This window comes from Impatiens glandulifera, chromosome 3, assembly GCF_907164915.1.
Source record: "Impatiens glandulifera chromosome 3, dImpGla2.1, whole genome shotgun sequence".
Lineage (NCBI taxonomy): Eukaryota > Viridiplantae > Streptophyta > Magnoliopsida > Ericales > Balsaminaceae > Impatiens > Impatiens glandulifera.
Window position 1 is genome coordinate 7,481,011 of NC_061864.1, and position 25,840 is coordinate 7,506,850.

General features: G+C 33.9%; 4 protein-coding genes across 4 annotated transcripts; 2 read left to right on the plus strand and 2 right to left on the minus strand.

Annotated features, from left to right (window-relative positions):
- Positions 1–149: 149 nt before the first annotated feature.
- LOC124929388 (rubisco accumulation factor 1.1, chloroplastic-like) lies at positions 150–1,724 on the plus strand. The gene has a single exon (XM_047469739.1). The coding sequence runs from the start codon at positions 256–258 to the stop codon at positions 1,588–1,590; it is 1,335 nt and encodes a 444-aa protein (XP_047325695.1). The 5' UTR covers positions 150–255; the 3' UTR covers positions 1,591–1,724.
- Positions 1,725–6,225: 4,501 nt separating this feature from the next.
- LOC124932156 (AT-hook motif nuclear-localized protein 20-like) lies at positions 6,226–7,083 on the plus strand. Its single transcript, XM_047472765.1, has one exon. The coding sequence runs from the start codon at positions 6,226–6,228 to the stop codon at positions 7,078–7,080; it is 855 nt and encodes a 284-aa protein (XP_047328721.1). The 3' UTR covers positions 7,081–7,083.
- A 4,066-nt stretch (positions 7,084–11,149) lies between these two features.
- LOC124931245 (protein EIN4-like) lies at positions 11,150–17,636 on the minus strand. Its single transcript, XM_047471671.1, has 3 exons — positions 16,223–17,636; positions 11,995–12,703; positions 11,150–11,918 (listed from the first exon to the last, which is right to left on the minus strand). The coding sequence occupies exons 1-3, from the start codon at positions 17,314–17,316 to the stop codon at positions 11,364–11,366; spliced, it is 2,358 nt and encodes a 785-aa protein (XP_047327627.1). The 5' UTR covers positions 17,317–17,636; the 3' UTR covers positions 11,150–11,363.
- Positions 17,637–19,967: 2,331 nt separating this feature from the next.
- On the minus strand, positions 19,968–22,631 carry LOC124931336 (pentatricopeptide repeat-containing protein At3g23020). The gene has a single exon (XM_047471778.1). The coding sequence runs from the start codon at positions 22,572–22,574 to the stop codon at positions 20,121–20,123; it is 2,454 nt and encodes an 817-aa protein (XP_047327734.1). The 5' UTR covers positions 22,575–22,631; the 3' UTR covers positions 19,968–20,120.
- Between the last annotated feature and the right edge of the window lie 3,209 nt (positions 22,632–25,840).

Sequence of the window (25,840 nt, forward strand, 5' to 3'; positions counted from 1 at the left end):
TTTTTTCTTCATTACCTTTTTTTTCAGAGGTGTTATAGTGGGCTTTGAGCAATAAATTTCATTTGGGCCACTCACCTTAAAAATGAGCCCACTGTGTGACTCTCTCTCTCTCCCTCTCTAGAAAAAGAAAAATATCAGAGCCAGTCAGCCAGAGGAGGAAGAAGAAGATAAGGAAGGATTCATTCATTCATTCATGTCCCCAGCAAACAGTTAGTCTTCTCTTCTCTTCTCTCTCAAAAAGCAGCAGCAATAAAAATGCTATCTTTAAACACTCCCAAGCCTTTCTCCACTCCATTCCTGAGTCACCCAGCTCAAGTTCAACCACCTCCACTCCGCCACAATTTCATCCCCCGTCGCCATCAACCCATCTCCGCCGCCATTACTCCTTCCCGTCCCAACCCATCCCAATCAAAACTAAACCTCTACCAGCCCTTCCGCCCACCAGTCTCTCCCCTCCCACCCAAATTCCGTAACCTCAACACCGACGGTCAACTCGAAATCCTAACTAATCGACTAGGCCTCTGGTTCGAATTCGCCCCCCTGATTTCAACTCTCATCCGCGAAGGCTTCACGTCAACCCTCCTCGAAGAAATCACCGGCATCAGCGCCATCGAACAGAACCGCATCGTCGTCGCCGCTCAGGTCCACGATTCCCTAATCCAGTCAAACCTCGACCCCGACATCCTCTCCTTCTTCGAAAACGGCGGCGCAGAGCTCCTCTACGAAATCCGTCTCCTCAGCCAGAGGGAACGAGCAGAGTCGGCGAAATTCGTCGTCCAGAACAAACTAGACGGTGAAGGAGCACAAGAACTGGCGCGATCCATTAAGGATTTTCCTAGGAGGAGAGGGGATAAAGGTTGGGAATGTTTCGATTACAATATCCCATCTGAATGTCTGTCTTTCACTTACTACAGACAGGCACATGAATACAGCGGACCCTCCGAGGAACGCAATGCTGCGTTGAAGAAGGCGTTGGATTTGGCAGTGACAGAGAAAGCGAGGAAGTTGATTGAAGATGATTTAGAAGGGAAATCGAAAACGGAGAAAGAAACCCAGATTGAGGAAGCGGTTAAAGTTCCAGTTGTGAGGATGAAAACTGGGGAAATAGCAGAGGCAACATCGGTGATAGTATTACCTGTCTGCAAGTCGGAGGAGAAAGATAAGGAGGTGAAAGAAGCGCCATGGGAGTGCGGCACAAAAGGGGAATTCGGGATTGTGGAGGCGGAGAAGGAATGGAAGAGATGGGTTGTATTACCGGGGTGGTTGCCTTTGGTCGGATTGAAGAGAGGTGGAGTTGCGATAACGTTTCCTGACGCCAGAGCATTGCCATGGAAGGCGAACAGGTGGTACAAGGAAGAAGCAATCATTGTGGTTGTGGATAGAGCGAGGAAGGAAGTGGAAACGGATAATGGGTTCTATTTGGTGGTCAGAGATGGGAATGGCGGCGCCGGCGTCGGCGGATTGAAGGTGGAGAGAGGTTCGGCGTTGAAGGAATTGGGGATTGAAGAGAGCTTGGGAACTGTTTTGTTGGTGATCAGGCCACCTAGGGAAGATGATGATGATCAATTGGATGACGAAGAATGGGAATAATGAAATTTAAACAATTTCTCATTTCACAATTTTCAATGTATTATTAGAAAGATTCACCATTTTCTTCTACTTGTAAGTTTTCAGACAGTTTTCTTTGTCAATAACAAGTACGATTGAGGAGGAGGTTACTATAATTGGCATGTTTTAATTAGCAACTTTATAACTACTATTCATATAGTAATAAAATAAAATCTTCTCACTTGGGGAGCTCAATTCTTATCACCTTATCCTCAATAATTATTTTATAATGTTTACAAAATCATATTTATAGTTATTTTGAATTATATAAATATATTGTACTCATTTTCAACCATACAATGATACAAGTCAATGAGGATGTGAAAATTATTGGAGAGAAACATTTTTTTTTTAAATTAAAAATAAAATAAATAGCTGAATCTAAGCTTGTGCTGACGTTGCAGGTCTGCAATACCATTGTTTTTCTTATGGTAATAACCTACCAAATTAATCAAATAAATTTTAGGTTTAAACGATGAATAAGCTGAATTCAACTAAAACAAATAATATTGAATCAAACTTATCACTTCTTTGTGGATCATCTCAAATTTATAAAAAAGACAAAAAAATTATTTGAATATTGTTTAATATTTGAATAAGCTTTAAACATAACATAAAAACAAGGCTATATTTCTATGTATAAGTAGTCAAATAAAAGAAATACAAATTATTTTATAAGTGATAATATTAATATATAATTAAAATATGCTATTAAGTCCGACATACAACATATGTATTATACTTAAATTTTTATTGAGAACTACTTAATACTTAAAAAATATTAAAAAAATTACTAATACCAGTGGCATACACTGATTTTGTTAAAATTTAAATAATATGATAATATCACTTTCATAAATAAAAAAATAAATAGTTTGAAGATAACAATTTTTTTAATTATCTAAATATTTCAAAATTATACTGTTTTTGAGTAATTCAAACAAATAAAGTCCGGCAACACTAAACTAATTAATTATCAACAAGCTTGTAAAAAATATATATTACAATCCTTAATTTCGATCGGTGGCAAATGTTATTAGTTATAATTCACCACGCTTATTCATTCAATAAAAAGGAAAATGATCAATTATAGAATTACATATAGCTAATAACCCAAAACAAGAAAGTTAAAATATCATTAAATCTCAACTTAATTTAAGAAAATACAGCGGTGTCAATTATGATGGAATCGAAGAGCGGCAAAATTTATTTATGAAAAGAATAATATATATGCTACTATTTTATTTTAAATGGTTTATATAAAAACAATGAAGAAATAATATATAGAAGTACTGTTTGAGGTTAAGTTGGGTTTTAAATTTTGTTTGGGTTTAGGATTTGGACTGCTCCTTAGATTGGCCGGTCCTGATCCATGGGTTTAATGGACTTACGTACTCTAACCAGTTGAAAAATTAATATATAAAAAAAAAGTACTTGAATTTCAAGCACAACAAATAAGTTCATACCAAACGTGAACACGGTTTTTTCCATAAGATAGTAGAATAAAACTGAATATATATGTATATATATATTTGCCTTTTTTCTTTTTTAATTATATCTACTACGTACTACATTTATAATTATAATTGACCTTTTAACTGAATTGTCTTGTTTATGTGATTTTTTCCTGTTTGACTTGACCACAGATGAAAAACAATGCTATTTGTGTCTCTGCGTTATGTCTCCGATTCCACACCGAACACGATTAAATTTATTAATATATTTATTTTTGACCCTGGTCTTTTTAACTGAATTGTCTTGTTTATGTGATTTTTTCCTGTTTGACTTGACCACAGATGAAAAACAATGCTATTTGTGTCTCTGCGTTATGTCTCCGATTCCACACCGAACACGATTAAATTTATTAATATATTTATTTTTTCTTCTATGAGTTTTAAGTTTTTATCTTTATAATACTAGGGATTTTTAATATATTATATAAAAACATATTTTAAATAATATTAATATTAAAAAATTATTCTTTAGAGAATATAATATAAACGATACCCAGAGGGGACTCCCTAAAACTAAAAAAGACCGGATTAGGGAAGATAATTGATACCCGTATACCCGATATCCGTGGGTATCCGATGGTCGGATTCGAGTATTTAAATCGAGTTCGGGGTCGAGGATGGGGAGTGAAAATGATTCTCCAATCGGGTTCGAGATCGGGGATGAGGAGTATATAAAACCCAAACCTGGTACCTGAAATATTAATAATAATATATATATTAAAGTTTAAAATGTTTTTTTAATTCTACATTTTTACCATCTTTACAAATTTACAATAAATATATTATTTATGTTACACATACTCACATTCTAATTCCACTCCAACTTTATTTTAATTTAGTTTCACTTGTAACTCTTAATCTTCACTTTTTTAATACCAAAATTTTTCATTCTACTCGCTCTTCACTTTTTATTTTCAAGTTTAACAATTTTTTAACTTTTTCTATTCTCCCTAGTTTTTGTTAAATTTCAAAATATAATAACAATTATTTTGTTATATTTTTTTAACTTCTGCATCATAATTATACAATTCAAGTGAGTAATTAATATTTTCATTTATATTATTAATATTTAGTATATTTAAAAAATAATAAATATAAATTCATATTTTAATCGAGTAAAGTATCTGTCAGGAATTTGCTACCTGACGAATCGACGATGGGATAAAAATATATATACCTATCGAATTCGAGGATGGATACTTCACTACCCGACAAGTAGTTCCCTAGGTAGGATGATATAGAAAAAATTATCCAAAGTAGAATGTAGAATGGGATGGTAAATGACCTCCGCTCCGATCCCACCATTATCATTCCTTACTAGTATTATAAAATAATTATATTAGCCTTCATAAAATTAAATAAAGTGGAATTACAACTATTTGTCTTCACAGTTTGGAAGTAGTCGGGTTTTGAACCATGGACACCCAAATGACAGGCGGGATTTAATATCACTATACTACACTTATTTATGTTACAACTATATTGTATTAATCTAACATATTAATTCTATCTTACTATTAGAGGAGTCAACCGAGTTTGGTTCCGCCAAAATATATATATATATATATATATATATATATATATATATATATATATATATATATATATATATATATATATATATATATATATATATATATATATATATATATATATATATATATATATATATATATATATATATATATATATATATATATATATATATATATACTGATCTATGTTCCATATATATATAGGTGGGTATGCAATATATGTAGTTTGGTGGTGAAGCAACACATGGAAAAGAAACTAAAGATGAACAGAACCTTATATGTTTAGCGACAAGGATTAATTTATGCACATTTCTATATATATTGATCTTCATGTAAAAGGTGTTTAATGAATAAAAGAAAAATACTTATGCACATTTCATGCCTATGAAGACAAGTTCATTTCGATAAGAAATTTTGTTAAGTTGCATATATATATATTATCAAATCTAGAAATTTGAATAATTATATCATGTGTTATATCTAATATATTATATTAATTTTATAAAAGAATATAATAATAATATTCATATTATCATAATATTATAATAATTTAAAAATATATTATTTTATATTATAATAATTATTATCCAGACCCCATTTATTAAAGGACATTGTTTTCAAGCATTTCCAGTAACCAAGAGCATTCAAAGTCTTTCTCATTATTCTAATAAGTATTTTTCATGACGAAACTACTCAAATATAATATTAATTTTTATAAGTATGGACAAAAGGTTATCTTAAAGTTTAAATAAAATATAACAGATGAGAAAGATTAAAAAAGATTTATATAACGACATCCAGAAAGCTCTAAATTAAGATAACCTAGGTTGTTTTCTTGAATTATGTTTCATGAGATGTTTCTTATGGAGCCTTAATTAGTGTTAGATACCTAATTATGACTCGTTTTCATTTGTTTATACTGAAATCTTTTGAGATCGATAACTAGTGTGTGTGTGTGTGTGAGAGATAGAAAAGATGAAGGAGTTACCCTAGGTCATGAACTATGACTCAACAACAACATAATATCTAGGATTAGTTTGATTCAGTTTTATTAAAAAGTTGTTCGGTCCGGCTTATTTTTAAATTAATTTAGAAAGAAGAGAGAGCTAAACCAGCTGTTTGATTAAGTTATTGACTCAAATTACTTTAGGGTTGATTCTAAATTGCATTTGATTCGTGCTCCAAATTGAAGAATCAAACCAGACTTAAAGGAAATGAATAAACACAACCCCGTAAGAACCTGAAGCTATCTTGGAGAGAGAAAAACGAATAAATTTTCTCTTTCTTTCTTTCTCTTCTCATCATCTTCCTCCCTTCCATCTTTGTCTCCTTTTGCTTCTCTCTCATCTTCTTTGCGCTCTCCTTCTTCTCATCTCATCTCATCGTCTTCTTCTTGGCCCTGATTAAATTCTTGATTCAGATTCATAATTAAGCTTATCTAGGGCTATATATCCACTATTTAGTTAGTTCATCAGTTTATCAGTATCATTTTTATCTAGTCAACGCTTTGTTTTAATCTCTCGATTTATAATATATATATATTTTGAGTAATTAACCAGCTAGCTAGCATGGCGAACCGTTGGTGGGGGGGACAAATGGGTCTTTCCGGAATTGACCCGTCCATGTCCGGGTCATCAACGCCCTTCAAGAAGTCATCAGATCTGGGAATCTCAATTAACGACAACAATGGCGGAGAAGAAGAAGAGGAGAGAGAGAACAGCGACGAGCCCAAAGAAGGTGCAGTTGTTGCAAACCGGAGGCCAAGAGGTAGACCGGCCGGTTCAAAAAACAAACCAAAACCCCCGATCTTCGTCACAAGGGACAGCCCTAACGCCCTCCGTAGCCACGTGATGGAAGTCGGGACAGGATCCGACGTGGCGGAGTCCATGGCAAACTTTGCAAGGCGCCGCCAGCGTGGCGTATGTGTACTCAGCGCCAGCGGCCAGGTCACAAACGTAACCCTACGCCAACCATCTGCACCTGGGTCGGTCATGGCTTTACAAGGTCGATTCGAGATCCTGTCGTTGACCGGTGCTTTTCTTCCGGGCCCAGCCCCGCCAGGATCGACCGGTCTGACAGTGTACTTGTCGGGTGGACAAGGGCAGGTTATAGGCGGATGCGTGGTGGGTCCTCTGTTGGCGGCTGGTCCGGTGATGGTTATTGCTGCAACGTTCTCGAACGCAACGTACGAAAGGCTGCCGTTGGAGGAGGAAGATGCGGCTGATGGTACTAGTACTGGTGGACCTATACTTGCTACTGGGGGTTCGTCTCCTCCTCCGGGGATGGGGTTATTGCCACAACAGGCAGGCGGGTTGGGGGAGTCGGGCGGCGGATCATTATCTGGATTCGGGTTGCCTCCTAACTTGCTTCCGAATCATGATTCATTTGCTTGGAACCATGGCCATGCCCGTCCTCCTTATTAATAATAAAGGTAAGTAAATTAAATGAAGTAGAACAAATTAATACCAATTGTGCTAGAGAAGGAGAGAGAGAGAGAGAACGGTCTTAATTTGTAGTATATTTGTGTGTTTCATAATGCCAGTGATCGAGGTTTATGTATATTTTCATGTGTACAACTTAAATTTATATGCAGAATGGTGTAAGTTCTGTTATATCTTCTACAATTCAACCCTAAATTTGTCTTTAAATAAAATGTAAGAGACAACCCTAAATATATAGTAGTTTACTTGCTTAGAAAATAAATTTGTTAACATCTTTATAAGTAGCAAATTAATAGTATATTAATTAATTAATTGCTTATAAAACAATGTCCATAAGATAAGATTAGACGATCATCTAAACTTTATTGATGACCATATATATGTATATACCCAATGAAAAGTTGAAAACTATTTATAATCATGTTTTGTTGAGTAAACTAAAAAAGTAGACACCAAGATTGGTAAATCAAAATCAAAGAAAGATTTTATGGAGACCATGGACCATGGTGAAGGAGTAGATAGTAGACCCAGAATTACCTCCTTTTGGTGCTTTAATTTTTTGTATTAGGCATAAATATCAAAACCTTATACTAGACCTTGATTCATTAGCAATTGGCTATGGAGGAGGATAAACTAAATGTACATGCATTCATTGGTTCAAATATTAATATCTATTCTATATTAAACATGTTTTAGGGCTTCGAATTCATGGGAGTACAGAATGAGTAGGGATATATGTACTCACAAGGTTAATTATATGTGGGAGAATTGCAAGCGTGAAAGGAGATTATGATAGATGAAAATCATATTACGACGATAAACTTTTGTTTTTATGATTTAGATTATTTATATGTATAATCGATGTAGCTTTCACGTTAACTTCCGTGTAGTCACAACTTTCAACTAGATGAAAGTTGGTCACTTAAGTTATATTTTGGTTTATGAGATAAATTTAAGATCAACTTAAAAGAAAAAACTAAGGATATTAAAAAATGATAAAGAGATTAGTTATATCATTATATGATAAAGATATTCACAAACTTGTTAAAATATCATTTTTTATATTGAAAAAATATAAAATGCAATGAATTAGATCATTATATTTTGAAAAACATTCACAAAGTTATTAGCACTATAAACTAGCCGACACATTAATTTTAATTAAGATACTAACATATGACATGAGAATCATGCTAATTAGGGTCAACTTCACCTCTTAATTTGGAGTTGTACTCTTTAATGTTTCTGTAGTTTGAGTTAATTATATATATATATATATATATATATATATATATATATATATATATATTGTTGATTCTCATTGTTTAATTTGATTACCTGATTATATTTATTTATATTAATTATTTCTAATAAATTTGCTATTTCCCTAGAGATATTTTATTAAAATGATTTGAACTCCTTAAAATATATCAATGTCTCTGTCTTTAAAAAGATATTTAAAATCAAGTAGAAAGAGACTATTAATATTGACTGCATGCCTAAATGATATGATAATTAACTAAGGCCTTTCTTTTATTATTATTTGGAATATGCTCCTTTATTTAATTCAAGAGCATTAGAGCTTATGTTTTTTCTATTTAAGATATGGTTGAGAGACATTGGATTTCATGCACATCGCTAATTAATTTCATTATTGTTAAACAAAATAAAAAACATACCATGTTAGTATTATCCAACCATTATCTCAAGCTCCGTTATAATTTGTGACATTTAAATATGGCTTAGCATGTTCTAATATTTATATTTATGAGTATCTTAATTAACATAACATTCTAGCACCATCATTCTTTTTTGAATTTATCATAACTTTTAACATTTTTTTCAATTATTAATCAATTGTTTTTCTTTATCTTATTAGTTATACTCAAAAGTGATACAAAACTTATAACAAAGAAAAATCTGTCATCTCAATGAAAGCCAAAAAAAAGAAGAAGTTACTATATAATTAACCAAAATTGTGAGATATATACACTATATCAAGTACTCATGATTTCACTTTAATATATATTTCAACATGAAAATAAATAAATAATCATTATGATTCTTTAGCTATATATATATATATATTATTATAATTTATGGTTACATCAAAATAATGAGGCACTATAGTTTAATTAATTAATCGAGAGGAAAACAACAAAATGATGGGACCCACCTCGGATTTTGATAATCAGGATTTCAAGATTATGATAATCCCTCGTTCCTTTTCAAAAATAAAAAGATTATAATAATCACTCATTCAAAAGTAGTTGTCTAGGGTTTATCACCATTCATAAAGTCACAAACCCTACCAGACACAAAGAATAGGTCCAGAGACAATTGTTTACCATTAATAAAAGAAAAAAAATAACATTAAATTAAATAGCATTGATTAGGAATCCACAAAACCTGCATTAAGGTAATATGGACCACATGCATTCCAACGCCAATCAAATTGAATATTAAAACATTAAACAATTTACCCCCAAAAAAGTGATCACATGATCACCATTCACCCCCCATTAGTTTAATTAGTGGCAGGAGGAATCATCAATCGGCCATGGAGAAATTCGTGAGCACGTTGTCTCTTTTCAAACTCTTACATCCTCTTTAAGCTCAGTCGCCGCAAACTAGCGCGTGTTGTGTCGTGTCGAATATTTTTTTATTAATAAGTGTTTATCGTTTTGTAAATAGAAGAATTGTCGTAGTTTGACCTAATCAATCAATTATTTGTGATAAAAGAAATAATAACCCGGTTAAACAATATTTAATGTTCCCTCTAATTAGTTTATCTTATTGTTACATAAATTTGTAACAAATTTTGTATTTATTGTATTCCATTTTTGTTTGATTACAGAATATGCTTCTTCACTTAAAAATCTAAGGACAGTATAAAAACGCATCAGTCATCTAAAGTATTATGAAGTATAAAAGCAACAAATTGCATAATCTAAAATAAAACAATCTATAGTAACCGCAACAAAAAGGGATAAACGTCTCTTATTACTATTGAGGAATTAGGATAAAAGCATAATTAGACTATCCAAATAAAACAATCTTTACATTGAAACGCAAAAAAACATTTCTTGATTTATGTTTAATATATAGGTACAATATATATACATATAATCATACAATGACATAAGAACATAAACGATATATAATGACATAAGAACATAAACAATATATATAGAACATTCAAAACTCCATTCATAATGTACATACAAATCTGCGTAACGAAAACTTAAATATAAAGTGAACTAACTGGATCGTCACCATGAAATGATCATCGATATTAAGGTTTAAGATTTCCTTTTGGGTTTATGTAATTAGTTATAGTTAAAAATTAAATCAAATAGATACTTGAGGGTTGAATTTGAAGGAAGTGGAAAGTTAGAGATTGAATAGAAAATTTAGGTTTGAAACTAAAATGAGAATCAAGGATTGAATCCTTGAGAATGCTTGTGATATAATTGCAATTTTAGATGTTTTATATTATTGTAATGCGAAAATTAATAAATATATAATATCATTAATATATTTATTTATTAATTATATTTTATAAAAAAAATAATTGTTTTTTATAATAATAATAATATTTTATAGCAGTCTATATGTACTTTATAAAAAAGAATTTATCATAGGATAAAATATATGTTTTTTTTATTAAATGGTACCTGCAAGAATTTCCCGGAATGGAATGTCCAACTGATCTGTTCTCATGTTTTTTCTAGTCCCTTTCTAATGTGGTTTGCTTTTGAATGTTGCATTTATTTAATTCTGATTTTCTACATAAATGTAAGTGATTTCTGCAATTAAATAGAATAATAAAAAATGTCTCACTTAAATAAAAATAAATAAGAGAACTTTTCCTTCTAGATAATCAATTCAATATTAATTAAATTATCTCCACATTTGGGTAAATTTCATTCAATATTAACTGATGATTTAAAATATCATTTCAAATCATCTAAAGAATCAGAGTATACAGAAATAGAGATACATAGTTCCATTTCTAATGTTGAATTGTGTTAATTAGAACAATCAATTCCAGTTCAATGACTATTTTTATGAAACAAAATATGCAGCAGCTGATGAGATTCCTATAATATCCAAACATTCTATTGAAAATGTTCTGTTCTATGTTTTGAGACAATCTATCTGCATATCTATTGAAGTATACATGGTCAGATTTCAAACAAGTTTGGTAAAAAAAAAAGTAAGACTCTTTATATGACATTCTAAACAGTTGAATTTGAGAAAATTCAAATAACCACCCCCTGATCATTTGCCAGTTGAATGGCTCTCCTAAGCTCTTCTGCGATCTGTTGTAAAAGAACGGGTTTTCTAAGGAGCCCATTCATCCTGACTTGTAAACATTTTTCCCAAAGTTGATCCTCGGCGCTAGCAGTTAAAGCTATGATCAAAGGCCAAGTATGGTTTGGGAATCTTCTAATCTTCATGGCTACTTCAAACCCATCCATATCAGGCATGTGAAGATCCAAAATCAAAACTTGAACCGAATTCTGAATATTATTATTATTAGCATCCACACGGGCTAAGCATTCCGGGCCCGACGAGACAACCGAAACCAGACAACCGAGTTTCTCAAGCAGCTTCTTAGTAACCAACCTGTTGGTAACGTCGTCATCCGCCACTAGAACACGGAGTCCCCTAAATATGGAGTTCGAAGGCTGCTCGGATGAGGCTTTGAATTCCAGCATACTTCTTAAGAAGGGTTGAATTTGAAACTTGAGAACCAGAGTCATACTCTCTGTATGACCCTGTTTTGAAGATATCCAGATATTACCTTGCATCATCTAATATATATACACAAATTAATCAGAATTCACAAACATAATTAGAAAACAATTCTTGGATCTGATGTCTTTTTACCTGTACAATCTTCTTGCATAACCTAAAGCTCATTCCTTTTTTAGAAATTGCTGCTGCAATGTCTTCTTGATGCTTGTTAATGGGGATCATAGGAATTGAGGCGTCTTTTGAATGGTTACCGCCCTTGTTGATCTCGATTTCAAATTTAATACTGACGAATTCTTCAGTGTTTCCTTGTCTCCACATCCCTCCTCCTCCTCCTCCGCCCCACGCGTTGTTTCTAACGTCGTTTGTACTATCAGAAGCCACCCGAAATATAACCAAACCGTCAACATCATTGTTGTCGTTTACATCCAAAAGATGACCAACCATATGTAACAAGACCTGAAACGTTCTTCTATCGTCGCCCACCACTTGATTTGGAAGCGAATTCTGCACGTCTACAAGAAAACCGAATCCCTTGAATATACACAAACATTTTATAAGACAACAAGCTTCTTTTATCATGGGATGGAGTCGAAAAGGCCTCATCTCCAAAGGGAATCTCCCGTCGTCTTTAACTGAGATCTCCACCACATCGTTTATCAGCGTCGAGAGGACGTCGCTAGTTCTCATGATCGTTTCGGTTATAATCCTTTGCCCGTTAGTCAAGCTGTCGTGTTCGAAAGCCGAGAGTAATCCTATTACGGAATGCATTGGCCTTCTCATGGTGTGGCTCATGACCTTTTGAAACCTGTTTCTAGCCTGGTTAGCCATCATAGCTTCCGCTTTAGTGATGCGGTGCGAGTCGAAGAGATTGGAAGATAATCTAATTAAGGAAGGGATTGGAAGATATATTCTAATCAAGGAAAGGATTATAATATATATTCTAATTAAGGAAGAGATTACAAGGGATATTCTAAATTAAGTAGGGATATTCTTGTTATGGAAGGAATATCCTAAATTAGTGTAATTAAATTGTAATTAGACGTAATTCCTAATTTAATACGTGTAAGTCCTATAAATACCCTGAAGGTATTCCATTGTAAGGGAAGGAAGATTATTAATCAGAAAACGAGGTTTCCTCAATATCTATCGACTTTCGGTATTCGTAAGAATCAACGAATCTTGATAAAGATTCATCCTAGCCACGCACGCTGCATCAGTTGGTATCAGATTCCAGTCGACCCTGAGGTATGCCGCCCCGAAGACAGCCGCGCAACCCTACCCCTGGTGCTGATGATGGTGACCTTGCTGAGTTGCGACGTGAAAACGCTGAGTTTCGCCGTGATAACGACGATTTGAAGCGGCAGGTTGAATGGTTGACGCAGCGGATGGATGCATCTATGCACATGCACCACCCTGAAGATGATGTTACGATGACAGATGAAAACCCCTTCGGTGGTCTTCGGAATCGATCCCCTGAACGCCCCAATCATCGCTGGGAGCAGGCTTTCAGGGTGGACATCCCTAAGTTCGATGGTAGTCTATCACCGGAAGAGTTTATTGATTGGCTTTCTCAGGTTGAAGAGATTCTGGATTTCAAGGAAGTTCCTGCAGATCGTCGTGTACCCCTTGTTACGATCCGCTTACATGGTCGTGCACAAGCATGGTGGCAGCAGTTGAAACAGACACGTGTTCGTCATGGTAAGGCAAAGCTCACGAATTGGGACAAATTCAGGAAGCATATTAGGGCTGCGTTTCTACCATATAATTACGAACGTAACCTGTACCAGCGGTTCCAGAATCTTCGTCAGGGTTCTCGTTCCGTGGATGACTATTCCACTGAGTTTTACACCTTTGTGGCTCGTGTTGACCTGTCTGAGTCCCCTCTCCAGTTGGTTTCTCGCTATATTGGTGGCCTTCGCCTCCAGTTGCAGGATATTTTGAATATGTTTGATCCCTTGACTGTTTCTGAGGCACATCAGCGTGCTTCACAGGCTGAGAAACAGCTAGCTAGGCGCGATTCGGGTAGCTTTGGAAAACAGGTTGTCCCCACTAGTGGCATTGGTTCTTCTTCCCAGTCGGCCCATCCCACCCCAGCTCCCCCTCGCGGCACTACAGCCCCCCCACAGGGACGTCCCGGTGGCTTGCGTTGTTTCAATTGTGGTGAAGTTGGTCATCGCCAAGCAGAGTGTCGCAACCCAAAGTCCACCAATCGTGGTCTTTTTACTGAGGTGGATGATCCTGACTCTGCTCTTCCTTCAGATTCAGCCCCAGTGTATGATGTTTATGATGATGAGGCAGCGGAGGAGTATGTTTCTGGTGATGTTGACCCCCTGTTGGTGATTCGTCGATCATGTTTAACCCCTCGTGCTCCTGACAACGAGTGGTTACGCAATAATCTGTTCCATTCCACTTGTACCATCGGTGGCAAAGTTTGCACCTTCATCATTGATGCTGGGAGTTGTGAGAATGTGATTTCTGAGGTTGCAGTTTCGAAGCTGGGTCTGTCCACTGAACCTCACCCCAAGCCTTATCGTCTGTCCTGGCTGAGTCAAGGTACGGATGTTACAGTTTCCAAGCGCGTACTTGTTAATTTTTCCATTGGTTCCCATTATCGTGATGCTGTATATTGTGATGTGGTTCCTATGGATGCTTGTCACCTTTTACTTGGTCGCCCTTGGCAGTTTGATCATTCTGTTATACATGATGGGCGTGCTAATACCTACACGTTCTTATTTCATGGTACCAAGATTGTGTTGATGCCAAATCAGCCCAAGAAGGGTGCTGCCCCCACTCATCATGCGTCCCCCCCTACCACCTTGTTGTCTCGGGGTCCTTTTCAGACCGCCATGGTCGAATCGGGCATGGTGTTTGCTCCATTTTGTTCGCTGATTACCTGTGGTGCTAGTTCTGAGGTGCCTATTCCAGTGCAGCCGCTGTTACAGGAGTTTGCAGATGTTTTTCCTGAGAATCTGCCTTGTGCCTTGCCTCCTTTGCGTGATATCCAGCATCACATTGACTTGGTTCCAGGTGCTGCCCTACCCAACCGTCCTCATTACCGCATGAGTCCCATAGAACATGAAGAGTTGCGTAGACAGGTGGAGGACTTGCTGGCTAAGGGACACATTCGAGAGAGCCTTAGTCCCTGTGCTGTCCCGGCCCTTCTTTCCCCAAAAAAGGATGGGTCTTGGCGTATGTGCATTGATAGTCGTGCTATCAACAAGATTACAGTGCGTTATCGGTTTCCTATTCCCCGGTTGGATGACTTGTTGGATCAGTTGGGTGGTGCTTCTGTGTTTAGCAAACTGGATCTCAAGAGTGGATACCATCAGATTCGTATTCGCATGGGTGATGAGTGGAAGACTGCCTTTAAGACTCGTGAGGGCTTATATGAGTGGCTGGTTATGCCGTGTGGTCTGTCGAATGCTCCTAGCACCTTTATGCGTATGATGAACCAGGCTCTTCGCCCTTTCATTGGGAAGTTTGCTCACAATCATGCTGTTAATCGCTCCACTGGTTTCAGTCCTTTCCATGTGATTTACGGGCTGTCTCCGCGTGCTCCTCTTGATTTGTTAGCGCTGCCCAGCAAGGTGCGTCCTCATTCCACTGCTGCGGATTTTGTTGGTCAGTTGGCTCAGGTTCATCAGACCACTCATGACCGTTTGGTTGCTGCTACTGCCAAGTACAAGGAGAAGGCTGATTCGAGAAGGCGTGCTGTTGATTTTGAAGTTGGTGACTTTGTGTGGGCTATTCTGACTAAGGATCGTTTTCCAGCTCATGAATATAGCAAGCTTGCTGCTAAGAAGATTGGTCCTGTTGAGATTGTGGAGAAGATCAACCCCAATGCTTATCGTTTACGCCTTCCCAGCCATGTGCGTACCTCTGATGTGTTCAATGTGAAGCATCTTGTTCCTTTTGTGGGTGAGTCTTCTTCTGATGAGGATGATGCGGTTCCAGATTCGAGGACGAATCTTTTCTACCCTGGGGGGAATGATGCGGTGCGAGTCGAAGAGATTGGAAGATAATCTAATTAAGGAAGGGATTGGAAGATATATTCTAATCAAGGAAAGGATTATAATATATATTCTAATTAAGGAAGAGATTACAAGGGATATTCTAAATTAAGTAGGGATATTCTTGTTATGGAAGGAATATCCTAAATTAGTGTAATTAAATTGTAATTAGACGTAATTCCTAATTTAATACGTGTAAGTCCTATAAATACCCTGAAGGTATTCCATTGTAAGGGAAGGAAGATTATTAATCAGAAAACGAGGTTTCCTCAATATCTATCGACTTTCGGTATTCGTAAGAATCAACGAATCTTGATAAAGATTCATCCTAGCCACGCACGCTGCATCATTTAGCTTGTTGCAAATCGCGGTTCCTCTCCTCTAACTCCTCCCTCATAGACTGCGATTCCTCGAGAACAGACGCGTGGGAGAGGGCAACCGCCACTTGATCGGCAACCACTTCCACTATCTGCATCTCGTGATCGCTCCAACCGCCTTCGTTATCACTTCTGAGGACTAAAACGAGTAAAGCATAAGACGTCTCAACAAACTCAGGTGTCCCGCCTTTGAAATTGGAAACTCTAAGCATCGGCATCCTGATTGCGGCGATCCCACCGTTGGTTGTAAATTCGCCGCTGCTAGCGGCGCCTAAAGGTGAATCAGACCTCAAAATCCTCGCCCCTTTCTTGCTCCTTATTTCTAATATGTCGGGATCATCCATAGGAAGAGAACGAACGAATCTGTTCGAAGTTCTCGATTTGAGTTCATGGGTTAGGTTCATTTTCGATTGAGTATTGTTCGGCATCCAAACCGCACAATTCTGAAGATCGAGGGTTTTAGAGAGCTCGACTAGGGTTGTGTATAGCACGGTGTGTTTATCCAACGATTTCCTAATTTCTTGAGTAAGCATTCTAACGTGTAAACTGGCTTCTTTCTGTTTCTTCATGTATCCAACTTCTTGATCCAACTCTATAACGTTCTGTCTCAGGAAAAGCTCTCGTACTTTGATTTTGAGAAGAATGGGGATGAGCGTTAGAAGGGTTATAGCGGTGGCGCATGAAACTAGGGCAGTGAGGATTTTGGAGATGGTTAGAGCCATCATCAATCTGAAAGTGTGAGGACCGTAATAGGTCCATCCGTTGAGCAAATGGGTTAATCCACAGAGAACGATGAAAGCGATGAATTGAAACAGTACCCATTTGAATGGAACATTTGAGCAAGTAATAAAGTATAACAACTCGATTGGGATCGAGAAATACGCGACGGCGATCAAGAAATCGCTCACTTTTTGATATTCCAGAATGTTATGAACGCTCCAAATCCCCTCGTCATCGCAATGACAGTTTGAGAAATCGTTATCGGAAACACAGACGACGAGGAGCAAGAAAACAGTTAAGAACCAAACAGCAAACCGCCCTTTCTTCTTCTTCAACATCACAATCATGGATGTTTATATATAGTAAGTAAGTTAAACCAATTGCACCACCCAACAACACCACTTGTTCAGCTATTTCAAATCTTAACAAGCAGAAATCTAACAATCAGAGAGAGAGATGGAGAAATAGACCTGCGATCGGAGAATCTCTCTGTATTTGAGTAAAATATAGGTCAACTTTTGAGGAAATTGAGGATTTTGTCGCCGACCCATTAACCGATGATGACCGATTGAGATAAGTTTACATAATCTGATTCACCATTCCCATTCCACTTCATATAGAGATACGTGGAATAGTAATCCATTTTTCTGCAAGTAGTCGAGATTCGAGATAGAAACCTGGGTGAGAGAGAAAGGAGCTTTAAACTTTTTAATGCAAATGGGGTCCCGAGTCGGTTTAATCAACGCTCGTTTGTTATACAGTGCTATCCAGAGTTATTTCTTCAAGGAAAAAAAGCTGGTTTAAATATGAAAACAAACAGGGTCTTACTGGGTTCCTAATCTAATCTTAATCTGGATCGTGATTCTGTCGCCCCAGCTTTTTATTATATCTTTCCCGTGTTCCTAGAATAAGAAGATCTTGGCCGTTTAATTTCTAATCGAGATCACGAGTAGATAGGATATTTTGCTTCGGTTGTAGAAGGCTACCGATGGTCCTGCAAACACCAGAAACAAACCAGTTGGACCGCTGTCCTGTGATACCTGGCAGAAATCTAACGTGACATTGACACGTAGAGAAAATGTTTTTCTAATTTTAGAAATTAATACACCGCTTCGTTAAATCCTCCCATATGCCAAATTCGGAGTTTTCTAATTTTAAATCTAAGATAAGTACAACATTTAAATAATTTTTTTATGATCTAATTTATTTTTTTAGTTTAAAATTTTAATATAATCTATATATATATATATAATTAATGATACTTAATTTTTATAGTGTCCGGATTGGCAAGTCGAGAGCGGTGGTTAATTTGGATATATATGAGAGTAAATAGATATTTGGGTCGGATTGTGTGTTGACCCGTCCATAAACTTATAGGTATATAGTTCGAACTTGCAACCAAATAAAATAAGTACGACATTTTAACCAACTAGGCTAATAACACTTTATATTTTAAATTCAACACCAAATTTGATGAATGCGGGACATTATTTGAGTCGGATTGTGGGTTGACCCGTCCATAAACTTAAAACGGTTAAAAATAAAATTAAAAATATTATAAGTATATTTCGAACTTACAATCTAACAAAAACAAGTACAACCCTTTAACCAACTAGGCTAATAACACTTTATATTTTAAATTCAACACCAAATTTCATGAACCCGAATATTTTAACAATATAAGTTTAATTTTTTAACTAATTAATATATATATATATATATATATAATGATGTTTAATTTTTAAAGTGTCCGGATTGTCGGGTCGAGAACTGTGGTTAATTTAGATATATGTGAGAGTAAATGAATACTTTGATCAGATTGTGGGTTGACCCGCTCATAAACAATTTTGCTGTAATATTTTTTTCACAATTTTTTACATTATTACTCTTGCACGGGATAAATGCTAGTTTATAGTAATAACTTCAATTTAACTTCTAACTTTGGGCTTGTCTCATTATTTTTTTTTTTGAATTTATTCCAAACTCAAACATCCAATTTAACTTTTTTTTTTTTATCAATTAAATTATTCTATTTAATATTCATAATACCAAAATACAATTTTTTATATTTTATATTTTATAATTAATTTATGTATTAAGAGAAAAAAATGTAAGGATAATCGTACCTAGTTGTCTAATTTTTTTTTATTTTTTACATCAACCCAGATTTTTTATAAAAAAAAATTTAATTTTATTCATCAAATAAAATAATAAAAGATCAAACGAGTTTAAAAGACATTTTTAATGAAAATAAATTTTAATTATTATATTTTTTTAGAACGCTGAGTTTCGTTTTTTATAAAGTGCAACTAATCCCGCGAGTTAAGAATATAACCCGCAAACACACTTAATCATTTAACCAATCGCAGAACTTGACGCCTGATATATTCGAACCCAAGATCTCAAGATTTCAAGGAGGCTAAAGATAATCCACTTTTGTTTTCATATTCTTAATAGTGTGAGTTTTTAATTAATTAAAATGTTATAATGTTTTTATTTTAAATAAAAAATATTTTTAAATTATATATAATTCATTTTTTATTATTTCAATTCCATGCAATGTTTATAATATTTTGAAATTATTACTCAAATAAACTTATTCAACATTGAGTTAAATTCATTTAGAATGAAAATTAATTCAAAAACATAATATTTTGGTCCATAATTTTAAGCACTTAACTTATTTTGCTTAATTTTAAAAAATCAACAAGAGTCTACCGTGAGAGTTGATTATCTAGTGTAATTTAGTTGGTCAATCTTGTTTCACCTTATTTTTATTTCATTTTAAATTAAAAAACTAATAATTTGTTTTTATAAATTCCATATTAACCCTACTTTTCTATCCTCCAATAATGCTTATTCAGAAAATTTCAGAAAAATCCCAAAAAAAACATCAATATCAATCAACAAGCTCTATAGTTATCTTCAATACAAAAATGTAAAATTAAAAAAAAAAAAAAAAAAAAAAAAAAAAAAAGGTTTAGGATTGATTCAAAGTATATCTTTGGATTAGATTATACCATATCATACATACATACAGACACTAAGCCAAGTGCTAAATAGACAGAATTTAGCTCTTAGAATAATGATCAACAAAATTTGATGAAGGTCCTATGGTGGTGTCGTAAATAGACACATTTTATATTCCCTTCTATTCGTTTAACTTATTTAAACATACAATCGAATCGAGGGTCGACATCCAAGCCTGCAGCCCCCTTTCGGGACACTCCCTTCTTAAAACTTCAAGCTCCACAACCGCCTTCTCCGCAACTCCACATTTAACTAAAATCACTCCAAGTGGCTTAAACGTCGAATCGTCAGGCTGAACCGACGATCTAATCATCTCCTTAAATGTCTTTACTCCTTCCCTAAATCTCCCATTCAAAGAATACAAACCAAGAACATTGTTATAACTCAATACCTCATTCAGAAATCCCATTTCCCTCATCTTCTTTACAATCTCGTGTCCTTCTTCTAACCGCCCCAGCTTCTTATACATGCAAAGCATCATCGCATACGAAAACTCATTTGCAGTACCCTTTTCCCTCAAGCTCTCGAAAATCCCTTCAGCTTGTTTCACCATCGATCGCTCGCTGTACAAATCGATCATGCAATTTGAAGAATAAACGTCTGATTTCAGCATCTCGTATGTTTCCTCTGCTTCCTTTAAATATCCAACTTTAGTATACAGCTTAATCAACGAGTTGTATATAATCTCATTCATAGGTATTCTCAGTTCTTTCAATTCGTCCACATATCTTACTGCTTCCTCGACACTACCTGAATTGGCAAACGCGTTTATCAAAACTCCATAAACAACGACATCAGGCTTCACGTTGAATCCCACCATTTCTTCGTGTAATAATTTCGCATTTTCCAGCTGATCCATCTTCACAAAGCTGGAGATTACTGCGCAATAAGGGATGCAATCGTTAACGAGGCCAGATTTCTGCATTTTTCTTAAATAAGGTAAGGCCATATCAGGCAGGTTTGCTCCGGCCAGCATTTGGATTAGAGAATTGTAACTGCAAGCGTCTGGAAGTTGGTCATATGACTCCATGCTGTCGAGAATCCTACAAGCATTTTCGAACTTTCTGTTGATCCCGTTTGCTTTTATCATCACGTTGAAAACAAGCACATTTGACTTTTTGTAATCGAGGCAACAATTGAAAGCTTTCTCTGCTTCTGAAATGCAGTTATGCTCGCCAAAAGCATCGATATTGGCTGAGTAACAATCTGAACTCATCGATCCTTGAAGATGAAACCTAGAAAACCATAGCCAAGATTTCTCAATCAGGTTAGCTTGTAGATACATCCTTGTTAATGCGGATTGAGTATACTCGTCGATAGGAAGATTTTGTTCATCCATTTCTGCGATTAGTTCTTCAGCCTCATCAACCATCAGTCTGATCGATAATGCGTACAGCAAGGTACGATAGCTGACAAGATCCGGCTGTTTCATTGCTCTGAAGTAATTTCTCGCAGTTTCAATATCACCATGTTTGGCGTAGAGGAAACTGAGAATATTATAAGTTCGAGTATCGGGTGGGCAGTTGAGCTCTTCCATTTTACGAATCAAGGAAGTTACTTCCCCTAATCGGCCATTGTTACCATAAATGTGAATCATTGTATTGAAGGTAACTGTGGTCGGGACAATTCCATCCTCAAGCATACGATCAAATGTTTCACAGGCTTCTTTAAGCTGACCCGATTTGCCGAAATTATCAATCAAGGTGTTGTAAGTGTATAAACTCAACATTTTAGGTGTATTCTTAACAGACAATGATTTACAAATTGACCAATTATTGAAGAACTGTTCAGCTTTATCAAACTCACCTGATTTCTTGTAGGTTTGAACAACAATGCCCATTGTCACTTCATCAGGTTCCATTCCAGATTTATTCATCAAATCCAACCACTTCAATGCTTCAACTCTCATTCCTCCTTTACTATAAACATCAATAAGAGTACCATAAGTAGAATTTATGGGCAAGATTTTCCTCTCTGCCATTTCTAACCACAAATTCTCAACCAATGTCCATTTCCTAGCTTTACCAAGAACCCTAAGCATTATATTATAATGAATAACATTCAGCTCGTAGCAGCCTTTCATCTTGAACCAATTGAATATCTCCCAAGCACGTTCCCAGCTTGTCTGTTCCTTCAAGATTATAGTCCTTTCCTTGTTATTAAGACACTCTTCCCACGGTTTCAGCGCTGAATCTAAGTCTTTAATAGTTTCCAAAGCTTCCAGAATCATCGGGATGCAACCTCCATAACGAGACCATTTTGTCGAACACTTGGCGTGCATATTCTCGGTTTCGCCTTTTCTATGCGCCGGTTGAAACTTAACCGTTAAAGACCCAGTTTTGGAACCATTTTTAGCGTTGCTGCCGTCTGGGATTTTGACTGAACCATTATTATTGGATTGAGGCTGAGGTAAGAATCTCATTTCTCTGTCGTGAGTTTGACGGTAAATTGTTCGGTCTGTCTGGTCGCCATGGATATTTTTCTGGGTTTTCCGGAACTTTCTGGTAAGGTCGGATTTATCCTGCGGCGGATACAACGGAACTCCGGCGCCGCCGGGGATTTTGACGGAACTCATTTACGGAAGCAGGGTAGTCACTGTTTCCTCTCGTCTCTCTTTTTATTACTAACACTTGTAAATCTGAACCTAATCTTCTTTTTTCAAATAAAATATAGCAAAATATATTAAATAACTTTAAAAAATATATATATTTAAAATTTAATAATAAAGCATATATCATTTTTAAGATATTTTTTTTTCTTTTTGCTATTAATTTATTTTAATCATGGATTAATGTTTTTATTAAAAGAGACCCACTTAGACATTATTTGGTTAACATGATGAAATTGAAGGTATAAATAAAATTTGATTAAACAGTATTTGCAAAAAAAATTAAACTAACGTAACTAATGAATTATGAACCGTTAAATCGATCTACTATTGTTAAATTAAAAAAAATAATAAAACTTATAATATTTTAAGTTTTAATCATTCAACTCTAATATACTTTTTATTTGTTTTTCAAGACAAATATATATTCATATTTAATTTCAAATAATGTCAGATATAATTGTATTATTTAAAAATAAATTTTGACAAACAAATAAAACATATCGAATCTATCTTCTAACCCATCAATAAATTGAAACTTGCTGTTTGAAATTTTTTCAAATTGATTTTAACGATAAATTTGTTCATTTGTATAAGAATTGCATACATTCATAACTAATTGAAACTAAATGAACATAATAAATAAAAACTAGCCAATTATTCAAAAAGATCAATGACTAAAATGTCCTACAATCTCTAGCAATAAAATAAGCTCAAAATAATTTCAACAAAGCCTTAACCTGAATGGATCCGAGTTCTAATTCAAGAATCAAAATTTCTAATTAATTAAAATTGGTGAACTCGGTTTTTTTTAAAGAAGGTGTTCGATATATTACAATATAATTATATTTTGATTTGATTTTTAAAAATTATGATTATATAAATTAATTAATATTAAATTTATTTATTTTCTTATATGTGATATATAATATATATTTTTTAATTTATAAATATTATTTTGGTATTTTAGCCTATCTCAATATATTAAAATTTTAAATTTTTTATATTTTTACCGTACCAATAATTCAGTATCGGTACCATACCTTACATTTTTTCGGTATATCAAAAAATTGATAATTTTAATATATTATTTTACGATATTTTCGACCATAGTATCGTTAATTTTAATCATCCTTATCCAAAAGTCTTCAATATCTTTAATAATAGATAACAACCTATAAGTTAAAATAAATAATCAAAATACATTTTTTTAAACAATGTAATATCAAATAAATCTTATAAACATATATTTAATAATTTTAACTAATTTCTAACATAAAATTAATAATAAATAATAAAATATAATAATTGTTATTTAAAATCAAAACTGATGAGAACAATAAAAAAAATATTGGAAGTTTATAATTATATATTTATTAAATCTTTTGATTGTATAAATATTTAAGTAACTTATAAAGATAGTTATAGTGTTTGTACGGAGTTTAATACTTATTTATATTATTTTTAATTTTATATTTTTTAATTAAGCGCCGTAAATTTCAAGTGCGGCTAAACCCCTAAATCCGAGTACCAATATCCTCACATTAAACATTATTATTATTATATATATAACATACTTAATTATTAAAAAAAATCTAACCTATAATTGTATTAAAAAAAAAAAGTGGTTCAGAATGTTCAAATTTCTTCAAATCTATTAAATATACATTAACATTACAAAATCTAAAAAAATATCACTAAAAGGCTTGTCTTCTAAAATAAATAATCAAACAATTTAATATCAAATTCAATCTTATGAACATATATTTAATCATTTTAACTAATTTGTAACATAAAAATAATAAAAATGACAATGATTTATCGTTATATGTTTATAAAATCATTTAGTTGTATTTTAAATATAAATATTAAGTATGTTGTGGTTATAGTGTTGCACATATAATTATATGTTTCGAATTAAAGACCTCTATGTATATCATTTTTAGTTTTATATCTTTTTAATTGATTAGTTTAAGTTTCAAGGACGGTTCAACCAACCCAACACAACCCATTAACTTCACATAACGGTCGTGCGTTCTGATGCAATGATCCAATTAGGGATTGTTCAATAGTTCGAGTTTCTCGAATATTTTTTAAGTCATTACAGAAAAAGAATATGTAAATAAAGAAGAAAAAAGAATGAGAGAATCCAACATAACATGCATGATATCTTTTGGACAGTGTGATTGAAGTCATCCGATTTTTTTTTTTTTTTTTGTAATATTGAGTTTCTGATTTTCTTGACTCCAAAATATACATGATGTTCTTTCGTACGTACTTATTTGAGCCAAAGAATTTTGATAAGGTAAATGAATAATTTCACATACAGTATAATGAAAATCAGCACTTATATATAAAAGAAAATATTGTGAGTTAATACAACTGGTGTTATTGGGACTAAAAAGAACAAGTTATTCATTAATAAATGCTGATTAATTAAAAATAAAAGTCATCTTCACACTTTTGATTTTTGTGAAGGACTCCAAAAACAAAACAAAACAAAGATAAGATGAAAGACAACCAAATATTCGGTCGGTCAAGAACACGATCCTAGTCGTGACTGACAAAGTCGACTGTTGGGTTTTTAGGGCAATGACCACTACCACCACCGGGAATGTAGGTGCAAGGGTTGGAGCTTGGTTCATTAGGGGTGTGACGGGTGTGACGGGTGTCTGATCCTCTTGATTGAATATGTAAGACCCCCTGATCTTTTTCTTCCAATGGTGTCCTTGTCATGGCACCTGGAGAGGATAACAAAAGTACTACAATTACCATGATGAATGATGAATGAAATGTTTTTTAATGTACTGAACGCCATGATCATTTCCTAGTTAGCTTAGCAAATACAAGGTGTTTTGATCAATATATATATATATATATATATATATATATATATATATATATATATATATATATATATATATATATATATATATATATATATATATATATATATATATATATATATATATATATATATATATATATATATATATATATATATATATATATATATATATATATATATATATATATATATATATACATACATACGATTTATTTAATTATTACAAAATTTATAACATATAACTTTATACAAAGAGCGGTCAAAATGTAAATTTTTTTTCTCAAATCTATTAAATAAACTAACATTACAAAAATTTAGAAAAATGTCTCCAAAAGTCTTCTATATCTTCTAATAATAGATAACAACCTATAAATTAAAATAAATA